Genomic DNA, 23,529 nt, shown 5'->3' on the forward strand with positions numbered 1-23,529 from the left:
CGATCTTTGTCCACAATGCACTTTTTCAGAGGCCTCATTCACGGTAAACGCTGCATATGTCGGCTCAATGTGAAAATGTGTTTATTGGAGCGTTGCCAATCTGCGCTCAGATTGAATCCTGGCCAAAGTCATTTATTACATCAATGTATTCAGAAAAAGTAGTATGACAACATTCTTATGAAACAATCTTATATCCTACTTTTGTTCTAGTGTGATTTTGGACTGGGTCTGTAGGTGAATCTCTAAGCTTTTGATGGATCAGGATAGAACAGGTAAATTGAACAATGTTGCTTACAAAGAGAATGTGAAATAAAAATATTTTATTCTGATTATTTCAAATCAATTTTTCTGGCACTCATGACACTAATAATCCAAACAAATGTATATTTTTGTCTCATGACTTGTTCCTTGTGAATGAACTGACATTTGCACCTGAGGAAAATAAATACATATGCACAACTATTCATCTTCATGAAAAAAGTGTTTTAAAGTCAAAATTGTTGGGAGGAAACACCTAAATGATAAGTAATTATAATTTCTCTACTATAATAAAATCATCCACTCATATATATCTACTTAATGTACTTCAAAATAGAGGGTGCATACTTACTGTCCACAAACATAATCAAGAAAAATATCACCCATGAATGAAGGCCTGCTACATCAGGCACCTCTATAACAGACACTATACCCACAAACAACCTTACTGAAGGGACCCTGTCATTCTCTAGCCCCCTGACCTCTGGCAGAATAAGGGCCTTGTCCTGTCTGCTTGGTCCCCAGGCCAGCATCTCTTGGCTGGCACATAGTTAGCTCAAGGCTTCTATTTTCTCCTCTTGGGTCATGTTCAGTGAAAAAAAATATTAAAAAACATTAAATGTGGAGTTAATGCTGGAACTTGTCCATTTGAGCCAGGATTTAGTCAGATCGCAGGTTTTGCACTGCGGCTTTTAAAAGGCAATGTTCTCTGCGATCCCAGAGATCCCATCACGTAAACGCTGCATATCAGCTTAATCTGAAATCACCTTTAAAAGTCGCAACGTCTATAATCGGGTTGTATCCAGGTCCAACACTCATTTTCACTGCAAAAGGTTTTACTACGACCTGAGGACGAACCTGCCAGTCAACAATATTCCAGCAAACTCTCAGAACTGTATGTAGTGGGTTTCCTTTAAGTAAAATACAAGAATGAACAACCCATGGTTGAGCATGCTGGAATTGGGAGAGTGAAGGACATTAGTTAGCCCTATTAACATGTCAAAAACACCCAACAGTACTTCAGTAACATTTGTTGAAATTAAAAATAAAAATGGTGAAAAAATGACTCATTCCATGCTATTCTGTGCAGCAATGCAAATAAAAGCAATAATAAGTGATAGATGCAACCCCGTAACAAAAACATTTACAAATGTAACATTGTAGTAAAAAAAAGTATCACATTTTATCTGTATGACCATCTATAGTATTGACCTTCAAGAAAAATGCTCTTGGGAAAAAATTGTGCATGACAAAATGTTTTTGGGCAGGCCAACCTCCTTCCCAACAGACCTTGTCTAGGGTGGTTAAGACCACACAACTACATTTGTTATGAGATAGACTTTCAAACACCTAGCAGAGGGACAGGACAACACAGTCTACCCCTTAACCAATGTTAGAGTTCACTAAGGAGAAACATCCAATGAACATTGAAGTGTTAGCAAACTGGAAGGCAAAAAGTTATCTTGAGAAGACCACAGGTAAACTATGAGTGGAAAGAGGGCAGGCAGGACCCGGCCGTAACCCTTTAAGGACAAGCAGGTGGTTAGGTCGGTGCTGTCCAGCCCGGTGTTGTGCTCCAGCAATGGCACTCGAAAAGGAGTGCCCGTTGTTACTGTTAGAGTTTCCACAACAGGTGTGGAGACACAGGACTTCCATGTTGTTGGAAGAGAATGCAAATTCTCTCCATGCCACCTCCTGTCTGTGAATACCTCATGCCTGGTCGTGGATTATTGAGGGTTATTGACTAAATGAGGAGTGGTGGCTGTTGGGGTTGGATGAGCTGGAGTTGACAATGTGTGTGGACTAGAGTAGTGGTACTAGGGGTGCTCACCCTAGTAGTGGAAAGAGGGGGCCTGCATTTACAGAGGGGCAGGGGTTCTAGTAGTAGCCTGGGTTAATAGGCCTCCTTCTGCGTGTGCATCTGTTCCTGGATCTTTGTGAGCATCTCTTGCATTCGCCGCAACTGTGGAGAAAAGAGACAAGAGTCCGCTGTCAGTCAAACACCCGGGACATGAAGCAAAACACAAAAACACAGAATGAAGTAGGGACTGGGGAGATGCTCACAGGCTTTAGGAACCATAACCAAGTGCTATCCAATCACAACAAAGCCAGCTATGTGACAACAGATAAATAGGATTCCCCATACCAGTCTACTCTCACCAGACTATCAGATTATTAAGTCATATTGATGGATTCCAATAATGCTAAACACTATTTCGGCATTTTCAGAGATCTGACACAGATATGATTGTCTCAGAACACTACACATGCGGAAGTAGTGATTGTCTACATTTCATGACTGCAATGTAGGTGGCCTGGAACGCAACCATTACTTCCACATGACTGCACCAATAACCAAGCCCTATCCAAATCACAACTAAGCCAGCAGTGCTGACAGACAACCGATCGATACCATTTGCCACCCCAGTCTATTCTGACTTTAGACCATGTGACCTGATGATGACGGATGCGTGTGTGTTCAGTCATGTATACAGTTGTAGTCTAATGAGTGAAAGACAGGCTGAAGGTGGCCTGGAACATGACCATTACTTCTACATCACTGCACCAATGACCATATCCAATGACTAACAAGCCAGCGGAGGACAACTGATTGATACAATTTGCCACCCCATTCTACTCTGTCTGGAGACCATGTGACTGAGGCTGGTGACTGTGTGTGATCAGTCAGGTATACACATTCATTTCTAGAATTGCTACACACAGAGCCTGATAATTCAATACTGTGATATGAAGTATAAGTGTGAAAGATATGGCACTTGCAGAAATACTATTATTTGCCCTTCATTGCATCCCCCCAATCCCACAAACATATTAAAATAAGATGAAATTAAGGTGACAGTTTTGTGTTTCCAACGTTTTAATAATGGGAAGGGTTACATACCAAAAATGAGGAAGTAGCAGAAAAGAATGTATTATGTTTTTAATGGCTCATGTCATTCAGGGGGGAACCTAGCTTGAGATGCACAAGCTTAACTTTATTTTTGAGTAAATTATGTATTGATATCAATGGACGATCTGCACCAAAACTCAAGCTGCACAAGTGGGTTTCAGGGTAGGCTTCATGCATCAGATTCAAACCTCAGGTGAGGGTATTTTTGTTAAAGTATTGTTAAGGTTCTTTAAAGTTATCAGATTTTAATCAGAAAATATATACAGTACCCGTCAAAAGTTTGGACACACCTACTCATTCAAGGGTTTTTCTTTATTTGTACTATTTTCTACATTTTAGAATAATAGTGAAGACATCAAAACTATTAAATAAAACATATGGAATCATGTAGTAACCAAAAAGTATTAAACAAATCAAAATATGTCATATTTTAGATTCTTCAAAGCAGCCAGCCTTTGCCTTGCTGACAGCTTTGCACATTCTTGGCATTTTCTCAACCAGCTTCACCTGGAATGCTTTTCCAACAGTCTTGAAGGAGTTCCCACATATGCTAAGCACTTGTTCGCTGCTTTTCCTTCACTTTGCAGTCCAACTCATCCCAAACCATCTCAATTGGGTTAAGGTCAGGTGATTGTGGAGGACAGGTCATCTGATGCAGCACTCCATATGTGTTATTTCATAGTTTTGATGTCTTCACTATTATTCTACAATGTAGAAAATAGTAAAAATAAAAACCCTTGATTGAGACTGTGTCCAAACTTTTGACTGGTACTGTATATAAATAATATAAATAACTATATGAAATTGGCACGATGGTGCTTTTGGACAGGGACAGACTCAAACAGGGAGAAGAGAACCACACGAGAGCTTCTTTCCATTTACAACACTACTCTACCCAGGCAGCGTGACATGGCATATTATATTCTACTGCCAGACCTGGGTTCAAATAGTATTTGAATATAAAACATTATTTGTACCCAGATCTAATCATCTCTTACAGGTCATGTGCACCTCATGGCTGGGTGCTGTTTTAGGGGTGCTGCTGTAGGGGCCAACTGTCACCCCTCACCCTTCCTCAGACCAGAATTACCACACCTGACTGGGGTCCTCAGGGGCACCTGCATGTATTAATGGAATGTATATAAAATACGATTGACAGCCTGGAGGACTCAAGAGGCCTCAGGTTCAGGCCCTGGGTCTAGGCCTGGGTCAGAGTGGGGTTCTAGGGGTCGGTCTGAGTGCTCATCGTGACTGTGCTCTTGCTCTGGTTCATGCTCTGAGTGTCGTCGTTGTACCTCTTCATCTTTCTCTCGGATCAGCTTCTCCGTCTCGGTGTCTGTGGTACTTGGTATCACAGGGATGGGGAAGTCTGTGCCGCTCTCCCTGGTCAGTTTACTACGGGAGTAGAGTGGAGAAAGACAATATGGTTGACAGTATGTGGGTGTATATTTTGTTAGAGTTTGTGACTATACAGTACCAGTCAAAAGTTAGAACACCTACTCATTCAAGTGTTTTTCTTTATATTATAGAATAATTGTGAAGACAACAAAACTGGAATAACACATATGGAGTCATGTAGTAACTAAAAAAGCGCTAAACAAATCTAAATATATTTTAGATTCTTCAAAGTAGCCACCCTTTACCTTGATGACAGCTTTGCACATTCTTGGCATTCTCTCAACCAGCTTCACCGGGAATGCTTTTCCAACAGTCTTAAAGGAGATCCCACAAATGCTGAGCACTTGTTGGCTGCTTTTCCTTCACTCCACGTTTAACTCATTCCAAACCATCTCAATTGGGTTGAGGTCGGGTGATTGTGGAGGCCAGGTCATCTGATGCAGCACTACATCACTCTCCTTCTTGGTCAAATAGCCCTTACACAGACTGAAGTTGTGTTGAGCTATTGTTCTGTTTAAAAACACCAAGCACAAACCAGATGGGATGGCGTATTGCTGCAGAATGCTGTGGTAGTAATGCTGATTAAGTGTGCCTTGAATTCTAAATAAATCACAGACAGTGTCACCATCAAAGCATCCCCACACAATCACACCTCCTCCTCCATGCTTCACGGTGGGAACCACACATGCAAAGATCATCCGTTCACTTACTCTGCATCTCACAAAGACACAGCGGTTGGAACCAAAAATCTAAAATTTGGACTCATCAGACCAAAGGACAGATTTCCACCGGTCTAATGTCCTTTGCTGGTGTATTTCTTGGCCTAAGCGAGTCTCTCCCTCTTATTGGTGTCCTTTAGTAGTGGTTTATTTGAAGCAATTTGACCATGAAGGCCTGATTCACAGAGTCTCCTCTAAACAGTTGATGTTGCGATGGGTCTGTTACTTGAACTCTGTGAAGCATTTATTTGGGCTGTAATTTCTGAGGCTGGTAACTCTAACAAACTTATCCTCTGCAACAGAGGTAACTGGGTCGTCCTTTCTTGTGGCGGTCCTCATGAAAGTCAGCTTCATCACAGCGCTTGATGCTGATGCTTTTTGCGACTGCACTTGAAGAAACTTTCGAAGTTCTTGAAATTTTCCGCACTGACTGACCTTCAGGTCTTAAAGCCATCACGGACTGTCATTTCTCTATGCTTATTTGAGCTGTTCTTGCCATAATATAGACTTTGTCTTTTACCAAATAGGGCTATCTTCTGTATACCACCCCTACCTTGTCAGAACACAACTGATTGACTTTTAAAGAGGAAAGAAATTCCACAAAGTAACTTTTAACAAGGCACACCTGTTAATTGAAATGCATCCCAGGTGACTACCTCATGAAGCTGGTTGAGAGAATGCCAAGAGTGTGCAAAGCTGTCATCAAGGCAAAGTGTGGCTACTTTGAAGAATCTCAAAAATGTTTAACACTTTTTTGGTTACTACATGATTCCATAGTTTTGATGTCTTCACTATTATTCTACAATGTAGAAAATAGTAAAAAATAAAGAAAACCCTGGAATGAGTAGGTGTCCAAACTTTTGATTGGTACTGTATGTTAGTGTGAATTGTAGTTGAGCTACATTATGTTTGTATATGAGTAACAATACATGCAGTATTAAGATACCTGATCCAAGCTATAAACAACACGAGCTACAGTGAGTGAGATACTGGTCTGTGTGTGTGTCCATACTTGCGGTTGCGTTCTTTCACCACCATGCGGGTCATGCTCTGGATGCAGTGAGCCCTGTAGTTCTCATAGTGGGTCTCCCGTGTCACATCCTTCAGGTCCTGCATGTGTGTCCTCACCAACATGTTCCTCAGCTTCACAAAGTCACAGTGTGCCGAGTTCTCCACTGTCAAAAGTAACAGTGTGTGTGTTATGTTAGGACAGTGTTTTTTCCTAAACCTTTCATGGCCACATCCCGGATTCAACCCCAACCCTAACCCGAACCTCAACCACAACCCTAACTTCATGGCCACATCCCGGATTCAACCCCAACCCGAACCTCAACCACAACCCTAACCCTAGCATCATGTCCACATCCAGGTTCACCCCTAAAACCCAACCCTAGCCCAAACCCTAGGTTGATGCCTACATCCCAGTTCAACCCTAACCTCAACTATAACCCTAACCCTAGCTTCATGTCCACATCCCAGTACAACCCTAACCCTAGCTTCATGTCCACATCCCAGTACAACCCTAACCCTAGCTTCATGTTCACATCCCAGTACAACCCTAACCCCAGCTTCATGTTCACATCCCAGTACAACCCTAACCCCAGCTTCATGTCCACATCCCAGTACAACCCCAGCTTCATGTCCACATTCCAGTACAACCCTAACCCTAGCTTCATGTCCACATCCCAGTACAACCCCAGCTTCATGTCCACATCCCAGTACAACCCTAACCCTAGCTTCATGTCCACATCCCAGTACAACCCTAACCCCAGCTTCATGTCCACATCCCAGTACAACCCTAACCCCAGCTTCATGTCCACATCCCAGTACAACCCTAACCCCAGCTTCATGTCCACATCCCAGTACAACCCTAACCCAGCTTCATGTCCACATCCCAGTACAACCCTAACCCCAGCTTCATGTCCACATCCCAGTACAACCCTAACCCCAGCTTCATGTCCACATCCCAGTACAACCTAACCCCAGCTTCATGTCCACATCCCAGTACAATCCCAGTAACCCCAGCTTCATGTCCACATCCCAGTACAACCCTAACCCCAGCTTCATGTCCACATCCCAGTACAACCCTAACCCCAGCTTCATGTCCACATCCCAGTACAACCCAACCCCAGCTTCATGTCCACATCCCAGTACAACCCTAACCCCAGCTTCATGTCCACATCCCAGTACAACCCTAACCCCAGCTTCATGTCCACATCCCAGTACAACCCTAACCCCAGCTTCATGTCCACATCCCAGTACAACCCTAACCCCAGCTTCATGTCCACATCCCAGTACAACCCTAACCCCAGCTTCATGTCCACATCCCAGTACAACCCTAACCCCAGCTTCATGTCCACATCCCAGTACAACCCTAACCCCAGCTTCATGTCCACATCCCAGTACAACCCTAAGCTTCATGTCCACATCCCAGTACAACCCTAACCCTAGCTTCATGTCCACATCCCAGTACAACCCTAACCCCAGCTTCATGTCCACATCCCAGTACAACCCCAGCTTCATGTCCACATCCCAGTACAACCCTAACCCCAGCTTCATGTCCACATCCCAGTACAACCCCAGCTTCATGTCCACATCCCAGTACAACCCTAACCCCAGCTTCATGTCCACATCCCAGTACAACCCTAACCCTAGCTTCATGTCCACATCCCAGTACAACCCTAACCCTAGCTTCATGTTCATCCATCCCAGCTTACAACCCTAACCCCAGCTTCATGTTCACATCCCAGTACAACCCTAACCCCAGCTTCATGTCCACATCCCAGTACAACCCCAGCTTCATGTCCACATTCCAGTACAACCCTAACCCTAGCTTCATGTCCACATCCCAGTACAACCCCAGCTTCATGTCCACATCCCAGTACAACCCTAACCCTAGCTTCATGTCCACATCCCAGTACAACCCTAACCCCAGCTTCATGTCCACATCCCAGTACAACCCTAACCCCAGCTTCATGTCCACATCCCAGTACAATCCTAACCCCAGCTTCATGTCCACATCCCAGTACAACCCTAACCCTAGCTTCATGTCCACATCCCAGTACAACCCTAACCCCAGCTTCATGTCCACATCCCAGTACAACCCTAACCCCAGCTTCATGTCCACATCCCAGTACAACCCTAACCCCAGCTTCATGTCCACATCCCAGTACAACCCTAACCCCAGCTTCATGTCCACATCCCAGTACAACCCTAACCCCAGCTTCATGTCCACATCCCAGTACAACCCTAACCCTAGCTTCATGTCCACATCCCAGTACAACCCTAACCCCAGCTTCATGTCCACATCCCAGTACAACCCCAGCTTCATGTCCACATCCCAGTACAACCCTAACCCCAGCTTCATGTCCACATCCCAGTACAACCCTAACCCCAGCTTCATGTCCACATCCCAGTACAACCCTAACCCCAGCTTCATGTCCACATCCCAGTACAACCCTAACCCTAGCTTCATGTCCACATCCCAGTACAACCCTAACCCCAGCTTCATGTCCACATCCCAGTACAACCCTAACCCCAGCTTCATGTCCACATCCCAGTACAACCCTAACCCCAGCTTCATGTCCACATCCCAGTACAACCCCAGCTTCATGTCCACATCCCAGTACAATGCAGCTTCATGTCCACATCCCAGTACAACCCTAACCCCAGCTTCATGTCCACATCCCAGTACAACCCCAGCTTCATGTCCACATCCCAGTACAACCCTAACCCCAGCTTCATGTCCACATCCCAGTACAACCCCAGCTTCATGTCCACATCCCAGTACAACCCTAACCCCAGCTTCATGTCCACATCCCAGTACAACCCTAACCCCAGCTTCATGTCCACATCCCAGTACACCCTAACCCCAGCTTCATGTCCACATCCCAGTACAACCCTAACCCCAGCTTCAGTCCACATCCCAGTACAACCTAACCCCAGCTTCATGTCCACATCCCAGTACAACCCTAACCCCAGCTTCATGTCCACATCCCAGTACAACCCTAACCCCAGCTTCATGTCCACATCCCAGTACAACCCTAACCCCAGCTTCATGTCCACATCCCAGTACAACCCTAACCCCAGCTTCATGTCCACATCCCAGTACAACCCTAACCCCAGCTTCATGTCCACATCCCAGTACAACCCTAACCCCAGCTTCATGTCCACATCCCAGTACAACCCTAACCCCAGCTTCATGTCCACATCCCAGTACAATCCCTAACCCCTAGCTTCATGTCCACATCCCAGTAACCCCAGCTTCATGTCCACATCCCAGTACAACCCTAACCCCAGCTTCATGTCCACATCCCAGTACAACCCTAACCCCAGCTTCATGTCCACATCCCAGTACAACCCCAGCTTCATGTCCACATCCCAGTACAACCCCAGCTTCATGTCCACATTCCAGTACAACCCTAACCCCAGCTTCATGTCCACATCCCAGTACAACCCTAACATATTAAGACCCCCACACACAAGAGCTACATAACAGTGGTGTAACAGGGTTACCTTCCACGATGCCCCAGGGGTAGAGACGACCCCGGACCCTCTTCCCTTTGGCCTCCACCACCGTGTTGCTGCCGATCACCGCAAATGGTATACTGTCCTGGAGGAGGGAGACCGGGGGAGGGAGAGAGAGCAAGAGAGGTGAATATGAATGACGTGAATAAAGTACAAAGTGGGGGGAATATATCTGTGGTTAAGATGAGGTAATGCAGAGAGGGGAAAATGCTGCAATGCAGATCTACCCATTTCTCCATCTCTCTCTCAAATCAAATGTTATTTGTCACATGCAACGAATACAACAGGTGTAGACCTTACAGTGAAATGCTTACTTACAAGCCCTTAACAAACAATGCAGTTTTAAGAAAAATACCAAAAAATGTTAATAAAAGTAACCAAAAATTAAAGAGCAAGGTTATATACAGGGGGTACCGGTTACAGAGTCAATGTGGAGGTTATATACAGGGGGTACCGGTACAGAGTCAATGTGGAGGTTATATACAGGGGGTACCGGTACAGAGTCAATGTGGAGGCTATATACAGGGGGTACCGGTACAGAGTCAATGTGGAGGTTATATACAGGGGGTACCGGTACAGAGTCAATGTGGAGGCTATATACAGGGGGTACCGGTACAGAGTCAATGTGGAGGCTATATACAGGGGGTACCGGTACAGAGTCAATGTGGAGGCTATATACAGGGGGTACCGGTACAGAGTCAATGTGGAGGTTATATACAGGGGGTACCGGTACAGAGTCAATGTGGAGGCTATATACAGGGGGTACCGGTACAGAGTCAATGTGGAGGCTATATACAGGGGGTACCGGTACAGAGTCAATGTGGAGGCTATATACAGGGGGTACCGGTTACAGAGTCAATGTGTGGGGGCACCGGTTAGTCGAGGTAATAGGTACATGTAGATAACAAGCAGAATGTAGCAGCAGTGTAAACGTGTGGTGGGGTGGACAATGCAAATAGTCTGGGTAGCCATTTCATTAGATGTTCAGGAGTCTTATGGTTTGGGGGTAGAAGCTGTTTAGAAGCCTCTTGGACCCAGACTTGGCGCTCCGGTACAGCTAGCAGAGAGAACAGTCTATGAGTAGGGTGGCTGGAGTCTTTGACAATTTTTAGGCCTTCCTCTGACACCAACTGGTATAGAGGTCCTGGATTGCAGGAAGCTTGGCCCTGGTGATGTACTGGGCCGTACGCAATACCCTCTCTAGTGACTTGCGGTCGGAGGCCGAGCAGTTGCCATACCAGGCAGTGATGCAACCAGTCAGAATGCCCTCAATGGTGCAGCTGTAGAACCTTTTGAGGATCTGAGGACCCATGCCAAATCTTTTCAGTCTCCTGAGGGGGAAAAGGTTTTGTTTTGCGCTCTTCACAACAGTCTTGGTGTGCTTGGACCATGTTAGTTTGTTGGTGATGTGGACACCAAGGAACTTGAAGCGCTCAACCTGCTCCACTACAGACCCGTTGATGAGAATGGGGACGTTCTCTGTCCTCCTCTTGTAGTCCACAATCATCTCCATTGTCTTGATCACATTGAGGGAGAGGTTGTTGTGCTGACAACACATGGCCAGGTCTCTGACCTCCTCCCTATAGGCGGTCTCGTCGTCGTCAGTGTTCAGGCCTACTACTGTTGTGTCATCGGCAAACTTAACAATGGTGTTGGAGTCTACTTAGAAATGAACAGAGCACACTGTCAGGGCACATGAGGTCACAGACACGGTTCTATGAGGGGGAGTGACTGAGACACCATTTATCTACCAAAACGCCATTCAGGCCTGGTCTGGATGCACAGCCACACCCTGCCCTCTAGTGCGCCAGTGCACACACACATCAATCGAATTCATAAACAGATAACTATTCAAGGCTGTGTGCTCAATAACAACACGGGTATGGACATTGTCTCTAATCTAAGTTTCCTATCCCAGCATTTCTGTATTGCAGACAGGTTGCTTATGATGACCAGTGTCCTTTATGTTGTCATACTTCCTCAACTAGTGATGTGAGGTTTGGATAAATGTGGTTCACCTTGAGCTCCTGATCCTGCTGTTTGAAGTCCTCATCCTCATCAGAGTCACAGTCTGGGAACTGGTAGATCTTAATCCCATACTGCTGGATCTCCTCTCGGATCTACAGGAAGTTGGAGGGAGGGACAGAGAGTAGAAGATGGAACCAGGGAGGGAGGGACAGAGAGAAGCAGATGGAACCAGGGAGGGAGGGACAGAGAGAAGCAGATGGAACAAGGGAGGGAGGGACAGAGAGAAGAAGATGGAACGAGGGAGGGAGGGACAGAGAGAAGCAGATGGAACCAGGGAGGGAGGGACAGAGAGAAGCAGATGGAACAAGAGAGGGAGGGACAGAGAGAAGAAGATGGAACCAGGGAGGGAGGGACAGAGAGAAGAAGATGGAACCAGGGAGGGAGGGACAGAGAAGAAGATGGAACCAGGGAGGGAGGGACAGAGAGAAGAAGATGGAACCAGGGAGGAAGGGAGGGATGGAACCAGGGAGGGAGGGACAGAGAGAAGAAGATGGAACGAGGGAGGGAGGGACAGAGAGAAGAAGATGGGACAGAGAGAAGAAGATGGAGGGAGAGACAGGAGAAGAAGATGGAGGTAGTGACAGAGAGAAGAAGATGGAGGGAAGGACAAGATGGAGGATGGACAGAGAGAAGAAGATGGAGGGAGGGACAGAGGGAAGATGGAGGGAAGGACAGAGAGAAGAAGATGGAACCAGAAGGATGGAGGGAAGGACAGAGAGAAGAAGATGGAGGGAGGGACAGAGAGAAGAAGATGGAGGGAAGGACAGAGAAGAAGAATATGGAGGGAGGGACAGAGAGTAGAAGATGGAGGGAGGGACAGAGAGAAGAATATGGAGGGAAGGACAGAGAGAAGAATATGGAGGGAAGGACAGAGAGAAGAATATGGAGGGAGGGACAGAGAGAATAAGATGGAGGGAGGGACAGAGAGAATAAGATGGAGGGAGGGACAGAGAGAAGAAGATGGAGGGAGAGACAGAGAAGAAGATGAGGTAGTGACAGAGAGAAGAAGATGGAGGGAAACACAGAGACAAGAATATGGAGGTAGGGACAGAGAGAAGAAGATGGAGGGAGGGACAGAGAGAAGAAGATGGAGGGAAGGACAGAGAGAAGAAGATGGGGGGAAGGACAAAGAGAAGAAGATGGAGGGAAGGAGAGAGAGAAGAAGATGGAGGGAAGGAGAGAGAGAAGAAGAATATGGAGGGAGGGACAGAGAGAAGAATATGGAGGGAGGGACAGAGAGAAGAAGATGGAGGGAGGGACAGAGAGAAGAATATGGAGGGAGGGACAGAGAGAAGAGGAGAAAAATAAACTACTGTTTGGAATCCTGTGATTGAGGATGGAGCAAAAGCAAATCCATCAAAACAGTCACCTAGAAATAAAAATTATTTTAGAAACCAATGAACCCTGTCCATTTTTTATTTATACACACCCACGGTATTCAGACAAGCAGACACAGATAGAAAAGCCAGTTAGAGAGGGCTTGCCTTGAATTTCTTTTTCTTGACCTCGGTGGGTGTGAGTGTATCTGCCTTGGCCAGGATGGGCACAATGTTGACCTTCTCATGAAGGGCCTTCATAAACTCCACATCCAGAGGTCTCAGACTGAGACAGATACAAGACAACAAGATATGACATATTTGTTTTGTGATTTAGCAGGCTAAATGACCAGAGCAACATACAATTAGGGACAACAACTCAACACTGAGAAAACAACCAAAACACACTGTACATGTGGAAACACTGACAAAACTTGGATATGGTTAAGAGCTAAAGGGATAATTACGGTAATCCAAATGAAGGTAATCCTCATTAACCCATATTTTCAAGGATAGTAGTAGTATCCAATAGTGGTCAGCAGAGGGAGCTATCTCCTTATTACAGGTTTGCAGCAGTGCTTCAATGCTACTGATGGTGCAACTTACACACGGGTGTGAAACAGACCGTAAACTCAGACAAAAGTACCGCATCAGCATTTACCCCAATGATTGGAGAGAAAGTTTAGTATTGTAGCATCTGCACCTCAAAATGGATAGAACGTTGAACGTTTAGCACTGCACGAGATGCACATTTCCCTGGAGGCAGCAGAGCAAGGTGGTTCTAGATTCCAGGGAAACCCAATGCATTTAGAATGCATGGGACATGGTGCAAACCAACATGGTGCATAGTGGAAACCCTATCAGTGGTAGTGATGGAAGGAAGGTAGAAGGGGAAAGGAAACTAATCTAAAAAGGAAACTAATCTCCGACACAGCCAATATGTGTATCTCAACAGAAGAAAGGACTCCATTTAAAGAGTATTGAGACAGAGACGACATGTCGTAGCTGATGTACCCGTGTCCAAAGGGAGAGATGAAGTAGAGGCAGCAGTGGACTCTGTTATCCTGGATGTTCTTCCTGTTCAGTCCACTCTCGTCCCTGAAGTACTGCTCAAACTGCTGGTCGATGTAGTCCGCCACTGACTTCCAGCTAGGGCGGTGGGGGAGACACAGAGACACACCAGCACTGAGGCAATACTGCAGAGACAGCCACCCTACAACCACTAACCATACCAACCATAACCCACTGACTTCACGCTAGGGCGGTGGGGGAGACACAGACATCAGTCATTCTCCTACTATATACCGAGCTATACTGCAACTGTACCTCAAACTGACATCAAAGAAGAGTCCTATGGAGGAAGGATGTTTGACATATACCATTCAGTGTTATTGACAGCGTCTCCAAAGCCAGGGGTGTCTACGATGGTGAGCTTCAGCTTGACCCCCTTCTCCTCAATGTCCACTGTGTGTTTAGTGATCTCCACTGTCTGAGTGATCCGCTCTGGAGTCAAAACACACATTTCCTCAGCAGCTGGCCATTTAAAATCATGCATTCAATTATTCAGAAGATGAGACACCAAAATGGCCGCCTCACCCTCAGCGTTGAGTAGCTTCCTGTCCTTGTAGAGGTCTGTGAGGAAGAGGCTGTTGACCAGGGTGGACTTGCCCAGACCAGACTCCCCTGCTACCATCAGGGTGAAGTCAAAGCCCTTCTTGACAGACTTACGGTGCACCTGGTTTGGCAGTGTGGCAAATCCCACATATTCCTTGTCTTGGTCCTAAGAAAGCAGGAGAAACACAAAGAGGCGCCATTTTAAACAATCTGCTAAATTCTGGTGGCGGCACATTGCGAGTTGCAGTAATCTTTCCAAATAAAAAGGTAACACCTACCACACATAAATACATGTCTTTCAAACTTAAAGCCATTTTACCAGATGTAGGGTATTGAATGAAGCCATTGTCAACACAACAGAACACACTACTGTCTTTGACCAACATCAATTTTCAAAGCGAAAGCCACAAACTGAGTCATCGGTCAGACACAATCAAAGTTCCCAAGTAAACATCACTGGAAATGGCCTGAACCTGATGCTAGTGCTCCTCTGAGGCTAAAGCACATACTATTTGGACTGGCGAGCTGATAACCCAACCCATGTTGCCCATAGTGTTGCCTCTGGTCTCTACACGGTCCCCCTGGCCTGAAGTTTACCTCTGGAAAGTCGTAGGGATCAAAGCGGCCCCAGGGGCTCTTGGGCCTGGTGGGACTGAGGGGAGACTGCATATCATAGTGATCCACCATCCCACCTCCACCCAGCTGCAGCCTCCCTACGCACTGGTTGTCTGACTGGGCCCTGCCACCTGCCGTGGGGGGGCGCAAAAACGGTGGGGTCCCAGAGGTGGGCGTCCCGGGGGTGTTCGGGGGGCTGTCGCCACCCTCCGCCTCCCTGTCCACCGGGTGGGGGTGCTCATGGTCGGGGCTGTGCTCATAGCTGGGAAGAGGCAGGTGGGGGTGTGGATGGCCCCCGTTGTGGTGGGGGTCTTGTTGCATAATGTTCTCCAACTCAGAGTCTTCAGAGTCGTCCTTGGAATGGCTTGAGTGCTAAGGGGGAGGCGGGCCAGGGAACGGTGCGGGTGGGTGTTTTCCAGGTGGGTGGGAGAGGTGATGCAGAGAAGAGTGGACAGAGGGGAGTAAAGGTTGACGCAGGAAGGAGGATAATATAGATCGGAAGGGAAACAAGGAGGAAGGTAACAGGGGCAACATAAGGATCAACAGAAAAGAAGAAAGTACAGAGTGGTTAGAATCACTGAATGCTTTGATGGAGAGAAGGTACGAGAAACAACCTAAGAAATCATTATTATAAGTGCAAGATAGGCCTAGTTGTCTAGGGGTTAGAGAAGATTTACACTAAGAGACAGTGAGGAAAGAAGATATTGATTGACTGATTCTCTAGCTCTCCCTGTAGTTGCCAGACTAGAGACGGGTGCTCATGTTACCACAGCTCTCCCTGTAGTTCCCAGACTAGAGACTGGTGCTCATGTTACCACAGCTCTCCCTGTAGTTGCCAGACTAGAGACGGGTGCTCATGTTACCACAGCTCTCCCTGTAGTTCCCAGACTAGAGACTGGTGCTCATGTTACCACAGCTCTCCCTGTAGTTCCCAGACTAGAGACTGGTGCTCATGTTACCACAGCTCTCCCTGTAGTTCCCAGACTAGAGAGGGGTGCTCATGTTACCACAGCTCTCCCTGTAGTTCCCAGACTAGAGACTGGTGCTCATGTTACCACAGCTCTCCCCGTAGTTCCCAGACTAGAGACTGGTGCTCATGTTACCACAGCTCTCCCTGTAGTTCCCAGACTAGAGACTGGTGCTCATGTTACCACAGCTCTCCCTGTAGTTCCCAGACTAGAGACTGGTGCTCATGTTACCACAGCTCTCCCCGTAGTTGCCAGACTAGAGATGGGTGCTCATGTTACCACAGCTCTCCCTGTAGTTCCCAGACTAGAGACGGGTGCTCATGTTACCACAGCTCTCCCCATAGTTGCTAGACTAGAGATGGGTGCTCATGTTACCACAGCTCTCCCTGTAGTTCCCAGACTAGAGACTGGTGCTCATGTTACCACAGCTCTCCCTGTAGTTCCCAGACTAGAGACTGGTGCTCATGTTACCACAGCTCTCCCCGTAGTTGCCAGACTAGAGACTGGTGCTCATGTTACCACAGCTCTCCCTGTAGTTCCCAGACTAGAGACTGGTGCTCATGTTACCACAGCTCTCCCCGTAGTTGCCAGACTAGAGATGGGTGCTCATGTTACCACAGCTCTCCCCGTAGTTCCCAGACTAGAGACGGGTGCTCATGTTACCACAGCTCTCCCCGTAGTTCCCAGACTAGAGACGGGTGCTCATGTTACCACAGCTCTCCCCGTAGTTCCCAGACTAGAGACTGGTGCTCATGTTACCACAGCTCTCCCTGTAGTTCCCAGACTAGAGACTGGTGCTCATGTTACCACAGCTCTCCCTGTAGTTCCCAGACTAGAGACGGGTGCTCATGTTACCACAGCTCTCCCTGTAGTTCCCAGACTAGAGACGGGTGCTCATGTTACCACAGCTCTCCCTGTAGTTCCCAGACTAGAGACTGGTGCTCATGTTACCACAGCTCTCCCCGTAGTTCCCAGACTAGAGATGGGTGCTCATGTTACCACAGCTCTCCCCGTAGTTCCCAGACTAGAGACTGGTGCTCATGTTACCACAGCTCTCCCTGTAGTTCCCAGACTAGAGACTGGTGCTCATGTTACCACAGCTCTCCCTGTAGTTCCCAGACTAGAGACGGGTGCTCATGTTACCACAGCTCTCCCTGTAGTTCCCAGACTAGAGACTGGTGCTCATGTTACCACAGCTCTCCCTGTAGTTCCCAGACTAGAGACGGGTGCTCATGTTACCACAGCTCTCCCTGTAGTTCCCAGACTAGAGACTGGTGCTCATGTTACCACAGCTCTCCCTGTAGATCCCAGACTAGAGACTGGTGCTCATGTTACCACAGCTCTCCCTGTAGTTCCCAGACTAGAGACTGGTGCTCATGTTACCACAGCTCTCCCTGTAGTTCCCAGACTAGAGACTGGTGCTCATGTTACCACAGCTCTCCCTGTAGTTCCCAGACTAGAGACTGGTGCTCATGTTACCACAGCTCTCCCTGTAGTTCCCAGACTAGAGACTGGTGCTCATGTTACCACAGCTCTCCCTGTAGTTCCCAGACTAGAGACTGGTGCTCATGTTACCACAGCTCTCCCTGTAGTTCCCAGACTAGAGACTGGTGCTCATGTTACCACAGCTCTCCCTGTAGTTCCCAGACTAGAGACGGGTGCTCATGTTACCACAGCTCTCCCTGTAGTTCCCAGACTAGAGACTGGTGCTCATGTTACCACAGCTCTCCCTGTAGTTCCCAGACTAGAGACTGGTGCTCATGTTACCACAGCTCTCCCTGTAGTTCCCAGACTAGAGACTGGTGCTCATGTTACCACAGCTCTCCCTGTAGTTGCCAGACTAGAGACGGGTGCTCATGTTACCACAGCTCTCTCTGCCATGCGCCAGCCTGTGTAAAGAATCACCAGCCTGCTCCACTATAAATAATATAGTGGTTTTGAAAGGGCTAGGAGGCTGTTTTAGTTCTAAAGGAACAATAGTAATGAGTGTAAACTGGAGTTATGGTACCATATCTCTGCTCAATAGTGATATTACGTTTTGAAAGCGGACATAGAGTCATGATGATACATTGCTGTTCTTCCAGCTTTTAGCTCTGTGAACAGACACACAGCCCATTGGGCCTCCTTTCTTTGGATCAATAGTAAAGCACTCTGAACCTTTTTGCACAAATATCTGGTTCAAACAGGAACTAGTAAACTAGGAAGTAAACTAGTGAACTACAAAGGGGTTCTAAAGCATGGGGAAAATTAACTTAAAAATATTAATGTACGTGGTTGCCAGTCCTTGGTATGTATGAATCTTAGATTGTCCTTCCACATAGTTCTAAGGATAATAACAGGAGATTGTCCCTGCATGCCGACAGTGGGCTGATTCCATATTTTTGTAACTTTATTTAACTAGGCAAGTCAGTTAAGAACAAATTCTTGTTTACAATGACAGCCTAGGAACAGTGGGTTAACTGCCTTGTTCAGGGGCAGAACGGCAGATTTTTACATTGTCAGCTCGGAGATTCGATCTTGCAACCTTTCGTTTACTAGTCCAACACTCTAACCACTAGGCTACCTGCGAGGCAGGTAACAGGGGCAACATAAGAGCGCAGTGGTATGAAACATCCTGCCACAACAACATCACGGTGTTGAGTATGACACTTAAGAGTGGATAGGGCTTAGGAGGGGGGCCGATGGGGATTTCTGGGGACGTCACTGAGAGACCTATACAAATATGTAAAATACTTCAAAGTATTTGGAGGTGCACTTGATTTAGCTTAGAATTTGGAACTTTTTGGACTATTCCATTTGTTCCATTCATTGTGCCAGTCCAACTAAATCAAGCACAGCAGCTCAAATATTTGGAAAGTACTTGGCATATTTCTTTGACCCATATCTGGTCTGATCACTGGTACCTGTTCGGTCTGATGGTGGTGGTCCCTGGTGTGGCCAGGGGATGGCGGGGCGGAGTCCTGGTCATCTGATGATGAGTGAGCCTCACGGTCACTGTCCTCCATTGCTACTGGGGCTACAGTGCACTCTGCCATCTCCAACCAGGAGGGAACATGTATTTGGAGTGGAGAGGGGCGGGCAAGGAGCAGGGGCAACAGGGAAGTAAGGATTGGAAGGACCAAACAGAACGAGGCATGGGGAATGGGGATGGAGGAAGTGGAAGGGTAGGTTGGCGTGACAACAGGATAGCGTTGCGTGATGGTGTTTTGTGTAGAACAGACCAGTACAAAAGGGTTGAAAGAAAAAAAAAAATAATAATAAATAAATGAAATGATTAAATAAACTTGAATTAAATGAACAACGAGTGTGTAGTGAGACACAGACGTCTGGATCCAGCTGTAGAAAATGACATGGCTGTTGGATGCCAGAGTAAGCAACATGGCTGTCCGCTGGAGTAGCCCACAGGGTGATTGAGTTGTATTCAGAGTGGTGTGTGGAAAGAATTGTTTCAGCAATGTCCAGAAATAATGTTGGTATGGGCAGGGATCTATTCTGTCTGGCCATTCCACTCCAGCAGTACTCTCAGCCTAATGTTGTTTATTTGTCCAGCTGCACTTAGTTTAACTGATTCTGATTTCTTCCCATTCAGGGGATCTAACAAAGCACTGTTACTGAAGCAGATGAAATGAACTGATCCGGCTGCAGTTGCATCAGGTAGAGTGGAAATGTCTTTACTGAAAATAAAAACTGAAATACACATGCATACTAACACTCAAAGTTCACAGCAAGGCCATGCAGGGTTTTCAAGACAAGGTTTTCCAAGTCACCCAAACAAGGATTTCCAAGTCATCCCAACAAGGTTTTCAAAATCATCCCAACAAGGTTTTTCATGTCATCCCAACAAGGTTTTAATTACACAGGGATTGGGATTAGGAGCAGAGAGGACAGAGAGGAAAGGAAATTAATAGTCTCACAGATTAGAGGACAATTGACCTGTTTTCCTCTGGTCTGCTTTTCTCTGACCAAACCACATGGATCAATGTCCAATCTATTGCCCAACATGGACGACCCACCGTGTGACCCAGTTAACAGCGTCCCAGGTCAATAACAACCAACACTATCAACTCTGGAGCAGAGATGTGTGTGGAATGGTTTTCAGATCAAACATTTCTAAATCTTTTACTTGCCACACAGAGAGGATAATTGTCAGATTCTGAACACTTCTCTGCTCTACCATTTAAAAACCTGAAGGACAAGTCTGATTGATGACATATATCTAAAGATAATGCAGTCTTTGTAATCAATCTTTAAACAATTAAAAGACAATCCAAACCTTAAAAAAGTTTACTTTATAAGAAATGAACTAATCCTGGGTGTACTCCAACTAGACTACATTTTTATGATGTCCTTAAACTAAAAAAAAACTCACCAGACTCAATTTTAAAAAATCATCTTCAGAACAATAACTCACCTGTTCTCCTGCAGTACCTCACCTGTGTTACCCTGTATGAGATGTAACAGCCTTACTCTCTTGCCTCCTCTCAACCAGCTCTTCATGCCCTCACCGGGAAATGGTCCGGAGTGCCCAGCATCCCCTGCCTATATACCCCCTCTGAACCAGGACACTGTGTCCTTCAGCCCCATCGAGCTGCCTGGCTGTCCCACCGCCCTGGGGCTCCTAGTCCTATCAGCCACATAGACATGAAATCCATCCACGGCCCACGCACCCATCACGGTTCACAGGATCAGGCTGTCCAAACCACACCATCCCAATAACACCAACTTCCTAACTTTTGAGGCCACTCATCTCTGGTTACACTGCCTGAAAAGCTCAGGTGTATCAGTTGGGCTGTCAGGCACTGGATTGTGTGATTATCTTTAGCATTAAAGTCTTAGGAGACCGCAGCCACAGCTGAAAGGATTTAAGGGATGATGATCAAGGAATTTCCCTGTAGATGAATGGAACTCTCCTCTCTTTACCCACCTGCCTCGCTTCCAAAAGAACACACTGTCTCATGAGGTCTTTATTCAACAGTTTGACATAAAGTGAGAAGAAAAGAGATGGCATATCAAGGGAGGGAGAGAGAGAAAACAGATAGAAACCAATAGTGAGAGGAGAGAGATAAAGAGAGAGATAAAGAGGAGGAATCTCAGATTATACTGAATATAAGAGCCTTAACACAGACAGCAAAACAATAGTGGTAGTGACGGTCAGGCAGCAGAGTTGGACTGGTGACATCACCCAGTCAGTCAGCCTGGGCAGCACGTCCATCAGGGCTACTTGGCATGCCTGGCACAGAGTACTCTGGAGTGGGTTAACCTTGGGATTACTGCCCCCCTTTCACCCTCTTGCATTGCTGCAGGATATGAGGATGGAGGGAGGAGAGAGGGCAAACAGGATCATTTATCCTGCTCTCTGTTAATGAACAGCTCAATCTAGAGAGGTAGGGTAGCATCAGTCGCAAATACAGTTCCAAGTGTTTCGTCACCCACGCATGCTTTCCTTCTGAGCCTTCATCTCCCTTCTCCTGATTCTCTACCCTGTCCCAAGTGTGTACTTGTTCACTTGCCTTCATGGGAGACACACACACACTAATGACTTTACAGAGTTATGCATTGAACTGCTGCAACCTCTCTAACATAACACTAGGCCTATTACGCAACTGTGTTTAGAATTATTCCATCCATTTCTCTCATGTACGTACAGTGCTTTGTTGGGAAAATACGTTGGACATTTATTTATCATGGGACTTTCCATTAGATCACTTTGATGTGCTTATCATGGGTTCAACATAATAAGGCAATCTCAAATCCTTAAGAAAGAAAGGAAGGGAGAGCAGACTACATACAGTCAGAGAGAATCAGTCAAACTAAACTGAATACATCACAACTAACAAGAATAGACAAAGAGGCTGTCATAATGAAAATGATAGTCACGTTGACCAAAATTTGTCTTGGTAAATTAAGACACATAACTCTACAGTTTACATCTTAATTTAACTTCTTATTCCATTGCATTCCTTTTGATTTAGTCACACTATTCCTGAGAAAAGGAGAGGAGAAATCTAAAGCATACAGTCAGAAACAAATTAGGCTATATATCTGAACACTCTCTTGACGTACACCTGAAACAACCCAGTCAGCCAACAGGGCTACAGCTGAGCATCTGAACTCAACAGTTCCAGAGGCTGATGCACCAAAAAGCTTAGGAAAAAACACTGTTGACTAGCTATAAAACACCCAACCTATGGTGGAGCTGAGCCAGACCAACACAGAAATCACACCACAGGAAACTAATACAATGACACCTCCAGTAAGATTAGCCTGGTGGTCTCATATGCTGTTCTGAGGAGGTCTGATTACCTGTCACTGCAATGCAGACAGCATTATCAATGCCCTTATTCACCTGAGGCATGCAACTCAAACTATCTAGTCGTACAGTGCCTTCGGAAAGTATTCAGACCCCTTGACTTTTTCAAAATGTTTAGGTTACAGCCTTATTCTAAAATGTATTAGATTGTTGTTGTTGTTTTTTTTACCTCAATCTACACACAATACCCCATAATGACAAAGAAAAAATAGGTTTTTATAAATGGCTAAAAACAGAAACATCACATTTACATAGGTATTCAGACCATTTACTCAGTACTTTGTTGAAGCACCTTTGGCAGTGATTACAGTCTCAGGTCTTCTTGGGTATGACGCCACAAGCTTGGGACACTTGTATTTGGGGAGTTTCTCCCATTCTTCTCTGCAGATCCTCTCAAGCTCTGTCATGTTGGATGGGGAGCGTTGGGAGACAGTGATTTTCAGGTCTCTCCAGAGATGGTTGATCGGTTCAAGTCAGGGCTCTGGCTGGGCCACTCAATGACATTGTCCCGAAGCCACTCATTGTTGTCGTTGTTCTGTTGGAAGGTGAACCGTCGCCCCATTCTAAAGTCCTGAGCACTCTGGAGCAGGTTTTCATCAAGGATCTCTCTGACTTTGCTCCGTTCATCTTTGCCTCGATCCCGACTAGTCTCCCAGTCCCTGCCAATGAAAAACCTCCCCACAGCATGATGCTGCCACCACCATGCTTCACCATAGGGATGGTGCCTTGTTTCCTCCAGACGTGACACTTGGCATTCAGGACAAAGAGTTCAATATTGGTTTCATCAGACCAGAGAATCTTGTTTCTCATGGACAGAGTCTTCAGGTGTCTTTTGGCAAACTCCAAGCAGGCTGTTATGTGCCTT

General features: G+C 46.3%; 1 protein-coding gene across 9 annotated transcripts in view; it reads right to left on the reverse strand.

Annotated features, from left to right (window-relative positions):
* Positions 1–303: 303 nt before the first annotated feature.
* Positions 304–23,529, reverse strand: part of LOC112239969 (septin-4) — an 83,387-nt gene continuing 60,161 nt past the window's right edge. For 4 of the 9 annotated variants that reach the window (XM_042296151.1, XM_042296153.1, XM_042296155.1 and 1 more), the window contains 9 exons: positions 14,754–14,937; positions 14,537–14,660; positions 14,172–14,306; positions 13,326–13,443; positions 11,832–11,933; positions 9,802–9,898; positions 6,299–6,461; positions 4,465–4,564; positions 304–2,221 (listed from right to left, as the gene is read on the reverse strand). In XM_042296151.1, the coding sequence (XP_042152085.1) occupies positions 2,153–2,221; positions 4,465–4,564; positions 6,299–6,461; positions 9,802–9,898; positions 11,832–11,933; positions 13,326–13,443; positions 14,172–14,306; positions 14,537–14,660; positions 14,754–14,937 (1,092 nt within the window). In that variant the 3' untranslated portion in view covers positions 304–2,152. Of the gene's footprint in view, positions 2,222–4,464; positions 4,565–6,298; positions 6,462–9,801; positions 9,899–11,831; positions 11,934–13,325; positions 13,444–14,171; positions 14,307–14,536; positions 14,661–14,753; positions 14,938–15,368; positions 15,759–19,257; positions 19,390–20,765; positions 20,874–23,529 lie in introns of those variants that run through there. The other 5 variants (XM_042296149.1, XM_042296148.1, XM_042296147.1 and 2 more) reach the window with 5 other exon arrangements.

The sequence above is a fragment of the Oncorhynchus tshawytscha genome, linkage group LG13, assembly GCF_018296145.1.
Source record: "Oncorhynchus tshawytscha isolate Ot180627B linkage group LG13, Otsh_v2.0, whole genome shotgun sequence".
NCBI lineage: Eukaryota > Metazoa > Chordata > Actinopteri > Salmoniformes > Salmonidae > Oncorhynchus > Oncorhynchus tshawytscha.